General features: G+C 41.6%; 1 protein-coding gene across 2 annotated transcripts in view; it reads left to right on the plus strand.

The window, feature by feature from the left end:
• The window catches only part of FGD3 (FYVE, RhoGEF and PH domain containing 3), a 225,214-nt gene that overhangs the window by 178,239 nt on the left and 25,796 nt on the right, over positions 1 to 21,179 (plus strand). For both annotated transcript variants that reach the window (XM_059716171.1, XM_019495441.2), the window contains 8 exons: positions 1,360 to 1,498; positions 3,123 to 3,181; positions 8,728 to 8,874; positions 10,008 to 10,100; positions 11,508 to 11,587; positions 11,991 to 12,021; positions 12,489 to 12,590; positions 19,633 to 19,695. In XM_059716171.1, coding sequence (XP_059572154.1) covers positions 1,360 to 1,498; positions 3,123 to 3,181; positions 8,728 to 8,874; positions 10,008 to 10,100; positions 11,508 to 11,587; positions 11,991 to 12,021; positions 12,489 to 12,590; positions 19,633 to 19,695 — 714 coding nt within the window. The remainder of the gene's footprint in view (positions 1 to 1,359; positions 1,499 to 3,122; positions 3,182 to 8,727; positions 8,875 to 10,007; positions 10,101 to 11,507; positions 11,588 to 11,990; positions 12,022 to 12,488; positions 12,591 to 19,632; positions 19,696 to 21,179) is intronic.

A 21,179-nucleotide genomic window follows, 5' to 3' on the forward strand; every position in this document is an offset into this window, starting at 1 on the left:
GAAAGATAATAAATTCTCAGGCACTATAAACAGAAATATTGTTCACTCTGATACACAGTGACAGGTTTTTTTTTTAAAAGTAAATTTATATCTTCGAATTACTGGAAAGATGGCGAATATTATTCTGTCAGGCATTTGTCTCATTATCTCTCAGCCCTTGCTTCCAGAATCAGGCAAATCAGCATTATGTTGTAGGCTGTAATATTTATGAGAAATATTGCAAATACTTGACACAAGCATCTATCAGTAAGGAGCAGAGTACAGAAATCAACAGGGTGCTCATATTTGAACAGAAGTAGCTGAATACACCAAAAGTTAGGGCTAGATAAGCTGAAGGAGTGTAGGTTGTAGCTATGTTCATCTAAGGACATAGGCAGACACAGTTTTTTAGATAAATCCAATATATTTTATTAGACCAACTCAAATAGTTGGAAAAAATTTCTTTGCAAGCTTTCGGGCACAAATACCCTTTGTCAGGCTGAGGAAGTGTCTGCATATGGTCTGTGCTCTTCCTGGATGGAGTGGTAAAGCAGCCATTGGCCAGTACGTATGAAAGAATGCCAGTCAATTAAAATGTAAACTGAGGTGGTCAGTTTATAACCCTATAGAAGAAGAAATTCCTTTTGAGGTTAAGCTAGTGAAGCTGGATGCTGCAGGATTCTGGAGTCCTGGTTCAGTTCATGACTCTACCTGAGATTTCCTGTGTGCCCTGCAGCAGTTGCCTAATCGTTCTATGCCTCATTTCCTCCACCTGTAAGTGGAAATGTTACCTCCCCACTTGATGAGGCTGCTGTGAATGTAAATGCTTTGAAAGCACTCAAATACTTTGGTGACCGTGGCCATAGAATTTCCTTGATTGAGTATGCATATGACTTTATTAAACAATTACCTACCTTTTGATCAAGCCTGTGGTTGGTTTAGCAAAGCAAGGACTACAGTGACCTGCTTAACCCCTTATACCTGAACAAATGAGTTATTTTTAATCACTGTGCTTTTTCAGACAATAATGCCAATTAGGAATAAAAACTATCTTATCCCTTCATGGTAATTGTATCAGTCATGGAATTTTTTATTCTTTTAGTCTTTTGAGGTCAATTTTTAGACAGATCCTTATTGAGAATCTTTTGCAAAACGAGAGAAATAACATTTTGAAAACGGGGGAATAGCATTGTAAATCTTCAAAAAAGTTGAGAGGAGCAAGGGACAGATTTTTATCTTCAACTGTTATTTTTGTCCATCTCAGATCTACTCAGTTTTATTCATTTCATTACATAGCTACAACTGTGAGTTTTTAAAGAGAAACTTAAGTTAAAAACAACTGTATAAATAAAAAACATGCTTTTGGGGGGGCGGTTACAGAAACAGGAGGTGTGTGGAAACCTGACACTGCAACATCATATGCTTGAACCAGTGCAGAGAATTCCTCGCTATGAGCTTCTTCTCAAGGATTATCTAAAGAAACTACCAGAAGAGTCCCCAGACAGGAAAGATGCTGAAAGTAAGTACAGCTTCCACAATCTGCATATGAACATGAACTACACGCAAACTACAGGAGGAGTTGTATTTTGTTCTGTCTTTTATTTATAACTTCAAATAGTCCAAAAAGTAAAGGGGGCAACTGCAGAAACAGAGAAGTGAGTTAACTTAGGGTTACCATATGTCCAGGTTTTCCCAGACACATCCTCTTTTTGGGTCCTCCCATCTGCATCCCAGTGTTGTTTTTTTTAATTTGAACAAATGTCTGAGATTTTGCTCTGCTCCGCTGATGGGAGCAGATCTGTGGGGACTGGGGGTTGGAGGGCAGGGCTTGAGGACTGCCCGTGTCCATGTTCTTGTCTGTGTGTGTGCATGTACCCACCTGCCGATCCTGGGGGAAGCTGTCCATGCATCGGGGCTGTGGCAGGTCATGGGGGAGGCACCTACTCCTCCGGTTGGGGGGTGGGGGGTGGGAAGCTCTGTGGCCAGGCTGGCGGTACCAGGGCTGGTGCCCATGCTCGCAGGGGTGGGGTAGTTGGGAGACATCCAGGGCTTTTGGTGCAATACAGGAGCCCAGCCCAGAGTTAGGGGAGCCACAGGCATCCCCTCCTCTTCCTTCCAGCCCGTGCCAAGCCAGACTTGCTCTGCCACCACCTGCATGAGTCGGAGCCTCTGTGCTGTGGCCTGCTGGAGGGGGCAGCAGGACTGGGGGGAGCAGGGGGTGCAGGTCAGGAGTGAGGAGCAGTGGGGGGGCTGTGGCTTGGGAGTAAGGGCCACCAGGAGGGTGGGGGCCTGTGGGTCTGGAGTGAGGGGCAGCAGCAGGGCATTGGGGGGCAGGGGACTGTGGGTTGGGAGTGCGGGGCACCGGCAGTGCCAGGGGGCTGTGGGTTGGGAATGAAGCACCCCCTGACAGGCGTCCTCTTTTTTGGAACTGGAAATATGGTAACCCTAGTTAACTAAAATACTAGCCAAGTAATCACCAGGTGATTTTATCCAGTGTTGGAGGATGTCAGAGGAACTGCTGCTAGCTGGATGCTGTTTTACTAGAAATTAGGACAGCTTTAGTAAATAGAAACAATAAGTCTGTGCTTAGAGACAGGGTGTATTCAGGTTTGACCCCTCGGCTTGCTTCAGTCCAAATATAAAAGGGCACCTTTGTGATGGCTTGTGGGGAAGAAACAATTTGTTTTAGGAATGTTTTCTGGGGATACAAGCTACATGTCATGAATACTGGGGAGACAAAATCTGTTTGTAATCCCCTCAAGAATAGTCTATCATGTAGTGTGAGCCTTGGCAATTCACACACAGGCCCTGCTTCAGTGAAGCACTTCAACATATGCACATGTGGACTGAAGGGGAGTGCTTTCTAAATTGTCCTCTTTGTTCCTCATTTCATTTGGCTTCTTGTCTGGGTGTGTAAAGAAGTGAAGTGAAATATCATCGTGTGCATGTTGACATGCTAAACGTGCAAAAGCATTTCCAAGTATTCGGGCTAGCAAGTGCTCTGTTATTCAGGGGAAAAAAGAATGCAGTCGCTTTTCTGTAACAGCTTTCTTGCCACAGAAGTATACCTATCAGGCGAGTAAAAATGGTGCTATTAAGCTATTAATCTTTAAAATGTATAACTGCTGCTACCTTTATTGCAGAATCGCTGGAGCTCATTTCCACAGCAGCAAACCATTCAAATGCAGCCATCCGAAAGATGGTGAGTAGAAATTGTGCAAGCGAATCATGATCTGATCCATTAACTAAGATCCCTAGTTGAATCAATGATTCTCTCATTGCTATTAGAGAGAGGCTGGAAAAAAATTCAAATACAGTATATCTGGATTTAAATAGAAAGCAGGTTATCCTGGCCATATTTCCCATGTTTACCATAAAACCAGTTTACAAACAGTTGGTTAAAGAACTGGAATGCAGGGAAGGATTTTGCAAATTAAAAAACTTCACAAAAATTGTCCTTGTCTTTCATAGAAAAAAATGTGACATTAAGAGTATATGAACAAGTTCTGCTGCTAAAGCATGCTTGTAGCTTTTCACCTGTAATCTTATAATTTTTTAGACCTGCAGTCTTCTATCTGCATAAAAACATCTAGTGTATGCATGCAAAGTGCAGACCTGTTTCTGAAAATTTGGTCTTAAATATCTGAAGTTGGGTGCCTCTGAATATCTGAAGCAACTGTGGAAAATTCTGCATCTTAAAACAGGTTTAGCAACCTGTGGCCAGTGGGCTGAATCTGGCCTTCAAAACCATGTCATCTGGCCCGCAGACCTGGGGTTAAGCAGCCTTCAGTGGTGGGGAGCTCTCCTTCTGCCACCACGGAGAAAAGAAAAGACAGGGGCCAGGCTCTATCACCCACCTGCCTGCTCATCTCTGACCCAAAATCAATCATTATGGGCCCCAACCTGAAAAGGTGCCAACTACTGTCTTAAAATATCAGGCCAATTTTTTAATCTGGCTTCCATGGACCTATTTTAATGTGCTTTTGGCCAGATTCAGTTCCACTTATTAGGCATGTAAAGGGACATAAGGCACCTAAATGCAATCCTATTTCACTCAGCACAAGTCCCTGAAAAACTTTTTAAAACAAAAGGTAGATAGATTTTCCTCTTCATTTCTGCTTTAGTGTGGTTCAGTCTTAGGAGTATGATGATGGTGTGTTATAGAAATAGATGCATGAATGGATTTTCAGGGACTTGAACAGGGTGGAATAGAATCAGACTTATATGCCTAAGTCCACTAATATGTCTAGTAGGTAGAACTGAATGTAGTCCTTTGTGTGCAGAATAGACCCTGTGGTTGCAGATTATAACTTTTTTGAATGCGTGCAAAAGTCTTCATGAACTTGTGCATCTACTATTTCTAAAATACCAAATAAATACCTTATTTGTGCCTACAAATTATTTGTAGGTGAAGTAATTTCCCTGTCAAAATCAAGCCCCTAAAGTTCAGCATCTCAGTAAGGAAATATGATGAGAATGTATAAAGGTATATGATATTCTCGAAAGAGATTATCTTACTATGAAACTGCTTTGGAAATATTAAAATTACTGCCATGTATTTTCACCCCAGATAATTTGTATTACACTTCTGTTTATTTAATTTCAGATTACTTTACATATGTTTTTTTCTTTTTCCCTGCCTGTCTATTCAGCTTTCTCTAAAACAGCCTCCTTGCCTTGTTATTTTGAATACAAATTATTCTTGGCAATGCATTGAGTTACACACTTGTTACACTCGTTCTGCCCCAACTAAAGGAAGTCTTGTCAAATTGGCTGACGGCCATATTACTGTGTTCCTCCTTCACTATGTCTTGAGACATCGTAAGGCTGTTTCCTGTTGCTGTTATTGGGAGGGAACCAGCTGATGTCTGAATCCTTTCAAATGTCTCAGAGAAAGTCTATTTAGAAACCATCTATTTATGTTTGAACTCTCTGTTCTTTTGCTGGAAATAGCTTTAAATATATGTATATTCAACATTGGGCCTTTAACTTCACTGCAGGTATTTCATTTCAGCTACAGTGTACTTGGTATCTGTGGCCATATCAAAATAGGATATTTGATAGACTTTCAGGAAGATGGAAAAAATACCCCACTACCTCAATGGTGGGTTTTGTGTGGAATGAAGCAGTAGGGCTGTGCGAGCGTTGGTCCCTTACTAGATTCGGTGGAGATTCGACCCAATTCGGTGGCCTAATCTCCGAATCCAAATCGAACCAGGATACCCTTTAATCTCTTTGAATCAAATCGGAACCCTCCGAATTGATTCAGATACATTTGGAAAGATTCAGAGATTCGGACATAGACACAGCTTTAAATGTTTTTTCTACATACCTCTAGGTAGCAGGGGCTCATGAATGCTGTGATGGTGGGGCGGATGGAGCGTCCCACAGGAGCATGGGGGAGCTCCCCAGTGTGCTCGATAGCAGAGCCAGAAGTGGACCAGAAGCGCTTCCGGTCCACTTCTGGGTCTGCTTGGGAGCACGTGGGGGTGCCCCCCCACACTTTTCCCAGCTTGGCGACTGGTGCCTCCTGGGTCAGGGGGGCACCCGGGGTCCCCCAGCAGATAATTGCTGAGTCGGGAGGTGTGGTACGGGAGGGCCCTCCAGTGCACTCCCCACTGGACCTGGAAGTGGACTGGAAGTACGTCTGATCCACTTCCGGGTTTGCCACCAAGCACGTGGAGTGCCCCCCTGCACTCCTGTGGGACGCTCCATCTGCCCCAGCATTGCAGCGCTCACAAGCCACACTGGTACCTCGAGGTATGTAGAACAAACATTTAAAGCTGTGTCTGTGTCCAAATCGCTGATTCTCTGAATCAGCATTGAATCTTCAGATTCAGATTTGGCTGAATTGAATCAGAGACAGTGATCTGAATCAACAAATCAAATCACTGTCTCTGATTCGGGCTGAATCCAAATCCACTTCACACACTTCTATGAGGCGGTTATCAGTGGAAGAGGTGTTATGAGAGCTATCCAACTGTTAGAAATCTGAGAAGTTTGGGGTCAGTACATTTATTCCACATAGTCATAACAAACCAGGTTCTTAATTAGTTCTAGGTAGTCTTCATCCAGGAAACACCAACTGCAGTGAATTGCCTTGCAGTTAATGGGAATTTCCTGAATGAAAACTTGGAAAGAAAACTGAAGATCCCAGGATTTGGCTCAGTGGTTTGTGCATGTGGTGTACAAGCCACTGGACCCTCGCCGCCTGCTCGTTGTCACCACCCTACCTCTTTCCCTGTTCTAAGGGAATTTAATGCATAAAAAGTGCCTTAGGAAAGATGGGATGTGTGCATCCGGATGAGCGCATATGTGCACTTTGCGGCACTGCAAACTGCACGCATCGTACATGCAGGTATTGACTGTGCTACTAATTTGTAGTGCAGCAGAGTTTTCTTGACACTGGAAGATCCCAGTCAAAAAAACCCATGCCAAAAAAAAGTGGGTGGAGTGCTGCAAAAAAACAGCTTGGCCGGCCTGAGCCACGCTCCAGCTGCCAGCTGGGCTCTGCATGCCCAAATTGCTGTCACGGGAGCCCTGAGAGGTGCCCAGAACTCAAGGTAAGGCTGTTAGGGTCAGCCCAGGTGCTGGCCCCAGCCTCCGCTACCCCACCAAGAGCATTTTTCCCCACACTAGCCCCCACATGTGCTAGGGCAAAAAACATTGGTATGAATTTGTGCCACTGCTTTTTTCCCTGCAGCAACTGCACGGCCCTTCTCCTTCTCGTGGGGAAACTGCCAGTTTGTATCAGGTAGAAACCAATAACTGATTGCCAATGGCTGTACACTGTATGTGCACCCAGAAGCATCAGGCAAATCACCATGCAAAATGAGTCTGTAACCATAAGAGAACTAAAAGAAGGACAAGAGCTGCGGCAAAATGCTCTAAATCTGCTAGAGTAGGATTAAAAGAATCTCTGCAGCTTCCCCTGACGATTTTGGAGGAAATCACAACTGGTTGCTTCAAAAAACCTGACTAAAATAATGTACCTTCTCAGGACCAATACACTCTCTTGTAGGATTTTGTAGTGATGTCCAGCACCATGTTGCATTTCTTTCACACTAAATAGCTTAGTAATAGCAAAGCTGTTGTGCACTTCATGGAGTCTCTGGTTCTTCTCCCTTTTCAGGGGATAGAGAAACTCTTCATGGACTACGTTGCTTTTTTTCTCACTGGTTGGTTGATCTGCTTGCTTGTTTCCTGTCTTTTGGTTTTGCATTGCTTTGGTGATTTTAAGTGTGTTGGTGGGCATGGTGGCAGTAGAGGCAGGTGTTGGTGCGGTGTCATGATGTTTGGGTGCCAGGTATGCATACTGCACTAAACACTTCTCAAACCCCAACTTAATCTGCATGAGCAACTTGGTGTCATGTGCACAAATGTGTGTATATGATTTTTTTTTTTGTGCATAGACCTTTGCCTTCACTTTTGGAACACTCGCCCTGAAAGATTTATCTACCTGCTAAAAGATACATCCACCTGCTACCACTTTAAAAGAATTGAAACTCCCCAAACGCTTAAGCTGATTTTGCAGCTACTTGGAGATGTAAGAATGTTTCCTATTTCTGTTTGCTACAGCTGCTGTACTACTTGGTGTAGCAGATATCAGTGGATGATCTAGTCACCTTGCAAGACAGCTTGTGAAGCAGGGAGAGACAGTGTTTATGGAAGTGTCAGATTTAGCTCCTGTGTAAAGAACTTAACAGGCCTATCCAACACTTAAATTGCACTAACACCATATTTTGAGACTTGATAAGCCACGTGCTGGTCCTCCACATAAGCTAAATTTTGCCTGAATTTTGCCTGAGAAAGCATAGGCCCCTTGTGGAGCCACTGTAAATTCAGGGATTGCAGCCTTCCGTAAAAGTACTAAGGATGAGCCTACATCATGCTACAGGTAGATTTCATTAGCATCAGTAAGACTACTGGAGCAGCTGGAGTATTGCCCTGAGATAGAAGAGGTCTTGCAGGGAAACCTAGAAATAGCCAGACTGTGAGAGACAGCATAGGCTAAGGTTTATATTGTGTTACAGCTGACTTATCATCAAAATCAAACTCCAAGAAAGATTTAAGAGGTGACTAGCTTTGGCTGTGTGTTGTGTTCCTTGGAGCAGTGGAAGAACCCTACTTCCTTACCACAGAACAGTAGTTCAAACATTCACTATGCTGGAATTGACATTTGGACTTTAACTAAATTATGAAGATCTAAAGCAGTGGCTCCCAACCTTTTTTTGCTGCGACCCTAAATCAGGGTTGCGACCCTCACCCCCTCCACCAACTCGCTCATGCCCAGTGGCGCCAGCAGAGCCCGGGCCTGGCCGGGATTGCAGGGGGCAGTGGCTGCGAGAGCCCCACAGACCATGTGCCGGGAGAGCCCCACAGGCAAGAGGCGTGGAGCAAGGGGCAGACCCCCCGTGACCCTAATTTGGGTCTCAACCCAAGGTTGGGAGCCACTGATCTAAAGAGTCTTTTAAGTCATGTTCAAATATACTGGCCAAAGATGCCATTGCTACATTTCAAGCAAAGAATGACTCAAAGGTAACCACAATAGAGAACTGAGAATATTGGAGCATGGAATAACAGTTTATTTTTAAGGGTACATATTTCAACATCCATCCCTACATCTTTGATTTCATGCCAGTCTGAATAGTTTATGGCTTCCACAGCAAATAATATTTTAAGTAATGAACAAGGGAAGTATTTTTTTTAAATTCTTTGTTCAATAGTTATAACCTTCTGCACCTACAGGAAAAGATGAACAAGCTTTTAGAAGTATATGAACGACTTGGAGGTGAGGAGGATATTGTTAACCCAGCCAACGAACTCATTAAAGAAGGACATATCCAGAAACTCTCAGCAAAGAATGGCACAGCTCAAGATAGGTACTTGTTTCTGGTGAGTTTCTTGTATTCAGTGTTGCATCTATTAATTGTTTCTGTCTTGCAGCAATGGTCTCCTTCCTCTGATCACAATGCAGAATGCTAATATAGGTTTCCCTCGCTTTATGCGGGTTCTGTATGTGCAAATTCGCTCTTATGTGATGACCCTTTTATACCAAAAATTTGTTATATGCAAGGTAAATTCACTCTTATGCAATAGGTGTGGTGGAAGCCTGCAGTCACCTGCTTTGTGCGGTGCATTGTGGGAGTGACGCACACCAAAATATAGTCTCCTGTATGGATCTGTGCTATTCTCTTGTTGTCTGCGACACATGTTTCTGTAGTTGCCATCCCCATTATGATAACATTCACCACCACTCTGTGCTTTGTGCACTGCCTGCTGTTGGGGAGTACTAAAATTGTCTTGTAAAAGTGACAGAAATGGGTTTGGGGTCAGTACAGTCGAGGACTTGGAACGTAGTCCCATTTGTTATATTGTCAAGTGGGTTCCCTTTATGCGAATTCGAGTTATGCGCCATTTTCCAGGAATGCATGTACAACATAAAGCAAGGGAAACCTGTACACCTATATCCAGTTGCCTTTATGCCTCCCTGTATTCTTTACCTGCCACCTCTCTCCCCTGAACAACCTCTTCCATTCATGTCTTCCTATCTCCACGCTTAAGTTGCCAAGTTCTTTGAGAGAAGTAAGTTCCCCATCCCATTCCTAAGAAGCTACGTCTCTTTAAACTTCTTGAGCAAGAAGTAATCCAGCTTCTGCTGAAATCAGCATAGCAACTCTAATTTTCTTTAGAAGGATTTAGATCAGGACCAGAAACAGTATGGAGAGAGATGTCTCATAGGCTCCCAACCCTGCAATAATTGCAGGTATTTGCAGATGACAATGGCTGTGCCTAGTATTATTTCCACCTTGACCACTTCCTCCAAATAGTGACATCCATGGTTTCACTCAATACCTTAAATCTCTCCATAGAATTTTCTTTCCTTTTTGAGGCTGATTAAGCAAATCAGATTATTTATGATAGCTGTATTTTGTTATGAGGGAGACCAGTGCTCCAAGTCATATTGCTGTCAAAATGCAAACTCCATCTTGCCTGTATTGCCTAATTTATACCTTCCCCTATTACAGTTCAACAGCATGGTATTATACTGTGTGCCAAAACTGAGGCTGATAGGCCAGAAGTTCAGTGTTCGAGAGAAGATGGACATTGCAGGCTTGCAGGTTCGCATCTGCTTTTTTTCCTATTTTTGTACTTCCCCCAAACCTTAATCACAGTCCTTCTCTGTAGCCAGCAGGGGAGCTATAAAGTGGCTTTAGGGCTGAAGCTATTTTTCGGACACTGGTAATGCTTCTGACAATCAGACAGCTAGACCTCCTCACAGAATTATTTGTCTCTCTGTGCTAACCCTTCAGCAAATTCTATCACCCTGGAGAGCTGGGATTTCAGTGTCAGTGATGCTCAGATTAAATTGGTGTCGCAGCAGTCAGCTTTTTTACTTTGCAGCTTGGGGTTCTGTTTGGAAATGAGCTCAGACTTGAAGGCCTAAGGGCTGGTAGAATACAATCAGAAAACAAAAATTAGTTCAATGTCCTTAAGGGGCATATCAATTGAAGCTGGTGACCATGGACTAACACGGGCATATGTGAGCTTGTGCACTATTTCCCTATGATCCCTTCAGGCTTTACTGAGGAAATTACCATTCAGATATGTTGCCTCAGGTACCTCATAAATAGAAGTATGCCACCTATTTTCTAACCTCTCCTCTTGAAATACTGTAGACTAGAACTGCAGCTAAAAGTTCAGAGTGTAAGAAAAGATTTATATCCATCTTTTAGTTAAGTGTATTTGCACAGAGTATGGGGGGGCTGGTGACTAGGGCTCAGAGGCATTACAGTAACAGAAATAAATTATCATAATAATGATAGCAGCACCGTGCAATAGTATCCTCAATAACTGAGATCGGTAGAAAGAAAGAAAAGATCATTTCTCTCAGTTGCTTTTCATTTTGAAGCACTGGCATGTCTACATGTGCGCTTAGATGCATATTAGCCTATTTTAATGCATGTTGAAGCATCACATAAAAAAACATGCCTTTTATTTAATGCACATTAAAATAGGCCAGTGTACATTAAGTGTCGCTTAAAAAGCGTCTGCCTTAGTTAATGCTCATAAAGCCAGTCTAATGCACATTTTTCTAGTACCTCACAATGGGTGTACTAATTTAATGTGCATTAGCTAAAGCTCATACATGTGTAGATGCACCGAGTGCTACTCTTCTTAGATTTACCCTCATATGGCCACCACCCAGAGATGAGTGACAAAATAACTGTTTATCTCATGTAATGAACTTGGAAGTCCTTAATTAGTTTGCAGGCTCTCTGAGGTTCAGACTGTCTTTGTGCTCTCTTTGTATGTACCAAGTGCAGTGTGGCCCTGGTCTCTGAGTAGAGTTGTTTGGTGCTGTTAAAGTAATGAAAAGGCTCCTTCCTCATTTCAAGCTGTCTGCTGTATTATTTGGGTAGTCGTCTCATCTTGGGGTATTCAAGGTTTGAATGTGATGTTTGAGAGCTGTTAAAAATGACTGAAATAAAATGAAGAATGGTAAAATACTGGCTTGTTTCTACCAGGTCCAAGAAATTGTCAAGCAAAATGCCTCTCATACATTTTCAATAACAGGAAAAAAGAGATCATTGGAACTACAAGCTAGGTATGATGTTTGTTCAGCTTTCTGAATTTGTGGATATGAATATGCACATTTATTTTTGATTTAGGGATATGATTGTGCTAGAATGATCTAGTTTTAGACTACAAGATCAATAACAATGATTAATTACATAAAAAAGGGAATTAACTGGTACTAAGTCGTAGCCTACTGAAGTGTCACATTGATTTGCTTTCATTGTTGAATAAGCAGCAATAAGTTATGAATTTTTAGTAATTATATTTAGTAATAAAATTAGGGTCTATTTTTCATGAGGTTTATAGAATAACTGATTTCAAAATTAGAGTTGCTGATGCATGTGAAGTTGTGAAAATGTCAATACTTGGTTTCATTGAACATACAAAAAACAAGGCAATAATTTGTTTTTTGTGTTTTTCTGTTCTTGTAGGACAGAAGATGAGAAGAGAGAATGGATTCAGGTTAACATACAAACTTGTTTATATTGGTGGAAATTTCTACATCCCCCAGTTCATTCCATTTTCACATTATCTAGTTTGGATTAAGAATACATGAATTTGTATTTAAGAAGTTAGGTAGTGTGGTCTGATTTGGGTGGGGGCTGGGGGGAGGGGGGTAGAGGATTTGCACATAGTTGGTAAATCTCCAGCTGTCATTCTGATTCATTTGCTAACTTAGTGTAACCAAAGACACAGTTCCATCTCTGTAATGGAGATGGAGATCCATATTTCTGATATATGTTTGTACATACTTGAAAGTGGAAAACTGATCGACTAAAACCTTTGTAAGAACAAAGAACTTTGGCAGTGAGGTTTTTTTTTTAATTATATCAGTTTTCCAGTGAAGCAATAATCCTGACAGTTTCCACAAGAGAATTTTTCCAGGACGCATATTGTAATGTGTTTTTGTCCTTCCTGGCATATTTCAGGTAATTCAAGCAACAATTGAAAAACATAAACAGAACAGTGAAACATTTAGAGCTTTTAATAGCTCTTTTTCTCAAGAAGATGAGCACTTTCCTGACTCATCAGTAAGTATGAGAGAGAATACATATCTTTCCTTTCCATATTTTGCACATCCTTTACCCTTGCCTGATATACAGCCAATGCTATTTTAATACTGTAGTCTTGTTCTTGATTTTTATGTTACATTATCATGCAGTCAACCCCCCATTTTTTTACTGTGAAATGCAGATCAGTCATAGTTATCCAACCATGCAGGTACAGAATATATTATCAGAGTAATTCAGTGCAGAGGCCCATCAGTCATGTTTTTCAGACTAGTAGCTCATTTAGCATAACAGGTGTAATTCTTCAATATTATGAGTGGTTGGCTGTCTGGAATGATGTTTGTGTGACTGGGAGTTTTGCTTATTATCTTTTTTGAGACATGTATTTTGTCAGGAGATTCTCATACTGTTTTATTTTAAAAGAGTTCTAAGGAATATGGCAAACGTTGATCTTTATTACAGTTTTGATAGCACTATCATTAGTAAATGTAAATGCATCTCAACAATAGAATTCTATGACTGTTTTGAAATACCTGTAAAAAAAAAATAACATAAGTAACCCTAAATTTAATATGACCCCCCAATAATTAGATTTTATATATGGAAAGTTTATAACATTGGATAAATTTCCAGGTAGATAATCTAATTATTGGAGGGTTGTCTTGAATTTGTTACCCATAAAACTTTCCTGCCCCATCTGGCACCCTCTCCCCACAACTCCCCACAGTCTCTGCCCCTTCTCCCTTGCTCCCCATAACCTCTGCCTCTTCTCCCACTTCTCCCTGCAGTATCTGCTTCTTTATCATCCTCTTCTCCCCATGTTACTGTCAGATGCTGTTTGGGGTCTATTCCCTTCCTGGAGCACAGCATGTGGAAGCATGACCCTTGCTGGGCCATGCACCAATATTGGCACTGCTGATTGGTCAAGCAGGGGATGGAATTTCCCTGTACTCTGTGTACTTGACAGTGGGAGGGTAGAGGGGGGCAGGGGGCAGAAGCTGCAGTGGGCAAGTAGAAGGGAGAGGCAAACAGCTTCTGTGGGTCTGATTCTGGCCCAAACCTGGGCTCAGGGTCAGAGTTGCAGCCTCAGCAGCTGCCTGCTCCCCTCCCCCCTGCCCCTGTTCCCTCCCCCCTCTGCTTTGTATTCAAATCTAAGATGAGGAGCTTTCCCCCCCATGCTGACTGGTGGGGGAGGGGCCTGTCTTAGAATAAAAGTAAATGCAATATTAAGTTCTATACACTTCTAAGAGTAGAAACCTAAGGGATTTCTGTTGTGTCTCAGCTCTATCTAATTTCAAGACCTTTCCATAAGGGTTGTAGTTACTGTGGTCACGTGAAGATGATAATAATGTCCCCTCTGCTGCTTGATTTAAGGCAGTCACTGAAATGATGGCATTGACCAAAGCCAGAGTGGGAGAGGTCACTGGAGGAAGAAATTTTCAGAAGGAGTTGCCTTTTGGAAGTTGAGTTTGTTTCTGAAATAAAAGGTCATGTGACTTGTCCCTGACACAGGGGCTAGAGACAGACATTTAAAAAGCCTGAGGTTGAATTGATTACATCTTTATAGTTAATCTAACCTGCAAAGCTTGAACCAATTTGGATGTGCCTGCATTTAATTTCAGACATGCCTGTAGTGGCTCAGGCTAGAAGCCAGGGGTACTAGAGCAGCCCTCCCATTCCTTCCCTTCCACCATGCTGAGGGGGGGCATGGCCAGGCCCCGGCAGGATGCTCTGATTAGAGATGGGTGTATACCCTGACCTTGTCTGCACCCTCCAAGGCTTTTCCCTGCTTACTGCTCAGGGGTCAGGAGTGTTGCCAGACCCTGCATCTGTTGATGATACTGAGATTTTCAGTCTCTCTCTCCCTGCTTCTTCATACTGCCTGCAAACTGGGTCATTTCTAACACCTTTCTCTATCCCCCCCTTGAAGACTGACAGATAACAGCCAACAGGTTGCTTGTCAGAACAAAGTTTATCAGCCCATCAAGCCCTACAGAAAAAAATATCTCTCTCGTTAGTTTCAAGCTCTTCTTATCTGCAGGGTGCATTTGCTTTTGCAAGCTACTAACTGCCTGCCCTTTGTTCCAGAGAAATTGGAGACCCACACAGACACCTCCCAGCATTATCTAGCATGGGATGAAGTGGGGACATGGCCAGATGCTGGGTCCCTGCACTAGGGCCACTGCCATGGAAGAGAGGCAGGAGGGGGATCCCTTTTTGAGCAGCCATGTGGGGGAGGAAAGATGGGAGAGCAGAGAAGGGGGAGCAGGTGGAGCCTTGGCAGCCACTGCAGTCCCTCAGCCAGCCATAGCAGTCATAGTGCTCTGGCTAGGAAGGAGAGGGGTGGGGTCAGCTCTGCTCCACTGGAGCAGACAGCACAGCCCAGCTCAGGGGTGCAAAGCATGTGGGATGTTGGGGGACTCTGGTTTAACTTAAACCAGGAAGGGGTCTGGGACAGATATTGCATAAATCTGTTTGACCCATATCAGTTAAGTCTGATACTACATTCAACCAGGTTTATCTCAAACCAGTTTCAGCCATTCTCAGACTGGTTTTATGTGTGCTGAACTTATGCTCTGCTACAGATTTAAACCAGTTTCTGATCACTTAAACAGGTTTATGTATAATGTCTGTCCCTAGCCTGGCAGATCTCAAAGTAGAGAGGCCATATCCATCTACACAGAGTCCTGGGGACATTTCCTGTCCTAGTTCTCCCTTCTACGACAGATTCATTGGCATCTCACTTCTATGAGTGAGGACAGGACACCCTTGAGGGGCATTCTGCAGAAAAGGCAACGCTGCACAAATTATTAATCACTTAATAGCATTCCATTTAAAATTTGACAAAAACCAAAGAAAAAATAACTGCCAGTGAATATTTGGGTTCTGCATGGCTACCTTCAGAGCCAAAATGCTCTTATACAGTGTCCTTTTTTATACATAGCTGAATTAACTAGCAGTCTTGCCCCTGTTCAGTTAGAGACTCTCTGCTTGTCTTTTATAAATATATCTTATTTTTAAGTTCTAGTTTATTTTCAGATTTTGCTAATAAGACAGTTACATGTTTATACTCTAGCAGGTCATAATAACCAAGCAGGGAAAAAATCTAGTTAATTTCCTGGCTGATATGAGTGCAATATACATGTTAATTTTCTTTATACCAGTTTTTTGAAAAGGTTGCATTATCACCATAATCAGCTTCAGGCTCTCATGTCAAGCTAAATGTGCTACAAATCGCTATCAAAAAGAGATGCATGTGATCGTGTGAATAAAGAAACTGGGCAATCTCAGGATAGCAGTTTTATTACACTGATAAAGTCACCTTCATTAGAAGATATTGGGCAGAATGGCTATGTTCTCACAACCTGTATTTTACTTTTGTATCAGTTCATAGAAAGAGTTTCCTGAGTTCTGTTGTGATCCATGGTTGTGATTCACGGTCGTGCATTAGATTGGAATGAGCCGTTGCTCACTCTTCTCTGAGAAGCCTGGGTACTGGGCCCCACAAACTGATGGGGAGGAAAAAAGCAGAAGTATATTGAGACTCCCCACTCCAGGACTTTAGCACTTGGTGGCTGATAAGTTATAATGTTTATGCAGAATTTGAAGTTCATAGTGGCTGCTGTAAGGTACAAAAGTCAGTCTTTTATAGAAATGATTCTTAACATTTTTCTTAACTGAGTTTTGATAGCCTTGTGCTTTGCCAAGGTCAGACATTAATAACATGCAGGTTTTTTACCTACAGTAATATAAATTAGTCTCAAACCAAACACTTCAGTTCCACAATAGCTTTAGTAAGGAACACACAGATTTGAAAACTGGGCTGCTACTGCATGCTGCTTCTTCCTGAGCTCCAGAGAAGTGAGTCCCCTTCTGTTTGCCAGATCATGTCCAGTTTTTTCCACTTTCAGAAAGAAAAAGACCAACCTCAGTCTAGAGCTTGAATCCCAGCATGGCAGTGCATTTGGATCACTACTATAGGTAGTGTTTTCAATTAGGATTTGAAGATTTCATTATGAAATAGAGATCCTGTGCCTAATTATAAAAATCAGATCCAAATCTCAACACTCCAGTTGTCTTTTCTGCTTGTAAAAGGTGTGCATAGGTCTTCTGCAGGCATAAACAGACATTTGCATGTGCAAATTGGACAGGAGGGATCAACTTTTAGGTTCTGCCTTTGTCTCTACTATAACAAAATTGATGAAAGCACATTATGAGTGGGCCATGGCAGAACCCCAGTTTGCACGTGGATGGCATGTGTTTGCAGAACCCCGGTTTGCACATGGATGGCATGTGTTTGCAGGATCTAGCTGCTAGCATGGAGGTAAGAGCATTGTGTGTATGAAGTGAATAGTTGTACATGTCACTTTTTTTCTCAAGTCTGAAAATTTGCATGCAAGCTCTGACCTCTGCTAGAAATGGCTGGGAGGTGGGGGGGTATGAGAGGTTCAGGGAGGAAGCTGGGCTAAATGAGGGGCTGGGAGACACTATTCAGTCCTAACTGTGCTCTGCTATTGTGCTGATTGAAATTACTGACTGATAAAGGCTGTGCAGATGGCCAGCAACGATTACATATTCCATGAATATCTCTTGTTTGTTTACAGCCTTCAAAGGCTCTGAGCCCATCTGCGGATGTGGGTTTTGCTGTCACTGTTAACCTCATCCTCCCTTTCTGACTCCTTCCACTGGTTTTCACACCCACCTTTTGTCTCTTACTGCATGTTTGCATAGACGTGGAATAGTGGAGTCATAACTTTGCATTACTGCAATACAAGTACCGGACTAATAATTGATTCATCCTCTGGAATGGGTGAAGATTCAGACTAGTTACTGGCTGTTATTTTGCATCCTTCTCAGCACTAGCATACCCCTGGTGCTTCAAGGAGTCTGAGTGTTCTGAGGTTCCACTGCAGCATGGACTCTTTCAGGAGAAGGGCCTGCACATTTTTTCAGTCTCCATCTACCATGCTTTAAGGCTTCATAAATATTGTCTCTTGCTAAACAGCATGTTCTCACATTAAAGGACTTTCCCCCCATTTGTTTTCAAAAAGCTAAAGGCTTGTGATGTGTGAGAAGCATTAATGCATGTGATATTGGACATCAGCCAAGGAAGAGCCCTGGTGTCTCTCAGGTCAAGCACTGAGCTCAGTGAAAGCAGGCCTCCCAGGACCTGGCAGCTGTGTGTCCAGTGATTAGTTAGATGCCCAGGAATTTTTATCAGTTTTCATCTCCTGGTGGAGTATCTTGGACAAATAAATGAAAAATGACCAGTCTGTATAACAGATTTGGAAATGTTGAAAGTAACGTAAGGGCTTTAACTAGGCAAATTGGCAGGAGTGCATCTATACTTTCCACAAGGAAGGAAGATCAAAATATATTTTCTTTGGAGTGAGACTGTCTCTTTTCATAGAGTTTTTTGTTTCCCTCTAGAGAAAATATATTTGATGCCTGGTGAGCTGGATACATCTTGATCCATTATTAGAAGGTGCAGTTAAAACACAGATGACAGCCTAAGAGACTAGTAGACTTGTCAGTTGCCTAACAAAGTGGGACAGAAAACAGTGCTGGGACATGGTACTTAAGGAAATGGTAGGGCTTACTGAACCAATATTAGTAAAGCTCTTCTGAGATCTGTATCTCAAGGCTGGAGAGTGCTTCTGGGAAAGTGTAGGTGTTGTATATACATATTGTTTTGGCTTGGGGCTCCAGGAGGCGCTGTAAGACAGCTAGAATGTTTTACCTCTTCTTGGGGAGCATTCTTCATATCCATGTCAAAGTTCACATTCCCTCCCAGCAGTGTCTCCACTCTCTTAAAATCCTGTCACAGGTGTTATCCTTCTTGCTAAGCAGGATTACAGGAAAATCGTCAGGGCTGCTCCTTAATTGACTAAATAGGGTTATTGTTGAGAGACCCAGTTTGCTCCTTAAATGTTCTCCAAAGACAATAGTGTTGCCTGTCTCCACAGATGCCTGTTCCCCTGATTGGATATAGGGAAGTGAACAAAGATGTCCTCCTTCTGAGTAGGTGTGATCCCTCCTGTAGCCTTTAGTGGGTAGTGTGACTCTGCTACTCTGCTATTGTAAGCTTGCAAGCATCCAGACCACATCTATACCCAGTTGGCTTCTTTTTGCTTTCAGTGTTGCAAATGCACAGTGTTCATTCCAAGCAGTTTCTTAGTTGTGCTAGGATTCAAATAGCCGCCAAAAAAAAATCAGAGTTAACAGCTTTTACAATTATACTATTTAGCTTGGTTTGTTTACAACAAAGAAATGTACTGCTTTCAAATGAAATTGTAAGGAGTAAAGTACATACTGTGAATTCTCTGAAGTTTAAGATTGTCTAAGAACATTAGATCTATGCTTGATATATTTCTGAAGGGCTTGTGGGAAAAATGCATGAATGTCATAGGGGACTTGATCATAAATAGAGCCTTTTCCTTAGAGAATATTCTCCTCAGGTTTAAGGCAATGATGCAGATACTCTCGGGGTTGGGCTTGTGCTTAAAGAGTATTTTTGCGTGTGGTATGTCGGTGGTGTCTAGTAATTGATATTTTTAGTTTAATTAAATACATTGCTAACATATATTTATGTATTTTCCTGGATGTCTTAAAATAATCAATTATAAAAAATGCTTACACAGGCACAATTTGAAACAATGAGTTATACATCCATGTTAAGAGTCCAATGACTACAAAAACTGCTTTGCTGCTTTGTCTTATAGGGATCTATAGTAGCAGTGCAAATCAAAATCTGCTCTCTTTGTTCTATGCGTTCTTTAATGAGTTTTTGTTCTATGCTGTCTTTAATGCATCTCTCGGTTACTTAGACTGCCCGTATTTCTGAAAGAAAACCGGGCCTTGGCAATTCAGTGCCATCTGTAAAGTCACCTACTTCATAGTTAGCTAAATGTTGCAAATAGTTGAATGTGTATATAATTAACTTTCACAGACAGAACATCTATGAGGTTAGAAGTACATTATTGCATGTTTTGACTTTCCTGTTCAAAAATCATTTAAGTGCAGTCTCCATATTGAAATGTTTTTGTGATACCTTTTCCTTTAGATAGCAAGCACCAGCTCTGTGGAGTCTATGCCAGGAGCAGATGGCTGCAGTGCATTTGGAGGGGTAAGTAATCATGAGATGAATTTTCTCATTGAGAACATTTTAAAGTGTATCTTTTGTGGCAGGAAAACATTGAGAGGAGGATGTAATGTACTTTTTAATGCTGTATTTTCAGCTGCTTTTCTGGCATAGATACACTTCAGGATGAATCTTCACTATGTGTTTGTCTGTCAATGGATTTGAGTGGTATATTTTGGCTGATTTAATAATATCCCTTATATTGTATTTTAAAGAAAAGCAAATTATAAGAACCCAGTATATAAATTTATATTTGAATCTATCAAAAATACTAAACTAAGAATTTTCAGAATCAATTCAAATTTATCCTTGCCTGATGTTTTCCCCTCATTCTGCTGTATTTTAACTGAAGAATAACATCAGCATGGTCTGTGAATTGTGTTGCATATTGCAGCCTTAAGCAATATTTGTTTTTAATGACATCTCTTTACAACCATCCCAATATGAACATGAGAAGAAGTACACTCTGCTTAAAGCTTACGCATATAAGCCACTTGGTGGTAGTGGTGGTCAGCAAACTTGTAGCTTCCTTCTCCTCCTGCTGTGAAGAAATACATAAAAGAATGAGATCTTTTTTGAAGTATTACATATTAATATAGGTGGACACTGAGGAAATAATGGGAGAAATTAAACAAACATACAAAACAGTATGTAAACACTTTGTTATAGAATCTGATAATCATATTATTAACACAGTATACAGTATTTAATGATAGTGGTCGTATACACAAGTAGAAAACTACCCTAAGCCCCAGCTTGAAGTGTTCGGTAAGTATGTCTTACAAATAATCCTATGCATTAGAGAGAAACTGAATGTGGAAAAGCTTTCTTTTAAAAACCCTCGCAACGTTGCAAAGTTTAAATCCTACTATTTAATATAAGTTTGAATTCCACTTCGTTCAGCCTATTTTTCAAGATTGATTCTGAAATTGTGCACTAAAACATGTGTTTGTGTGTAAGCTGGTAACCTGCACATGGAAAATATGAGGCCGAGTGAACAAAAATAGATAACTCAACTTGCAAATACTTTCACTTGTGCAGCTGCCTATGTAAAGATCTGGTAATCTTCTTACCTTCTTAACATAACCTGCATGTGTAATTTAGGTACTTAAAATGTAAACACTAGCCCAGGTGCAGAATAAAGGGGAGAAACATAAGGAGGAAATAAATAGCAAGAAAACCATAGAAGCACAAAAACAGTTGTGAGATTTCTTGGGCTTCTTCCCTTCTTCTCAGAAGTGCAAGGAAACTGAAAGAGCTCAGCTGTGATGTCTGCTTGTCTGATTCTTTTTTCTCCCCACCCCCTCCCTAGCCCTTGATCCTGACCTTGAAAGCACTTATTTTTAAGTGTCACTTGTTCTGGATAATAAATTACTGATATATTTTATTCCATTCTTTTCCCCAAATTTAACATTTTGATAAACATTTCATTAAAATGTTAGAGAACTTTAGACAACTGTAGAGTACAA

Source organism: Alligator mississippiensis, chromosome 12, assembly GCF_030867095.1.
Source record: "Alligator mississippiensis isolate rAllMis1 chromosome 12, rAllMis1, whole genome shotgun sequence".
Taxonomy (NCBI): Eukaryota; Metazoa; Chordata; order Crocodylia; family Alligatoridae; genus Alligator; species Alligator mississippiensis.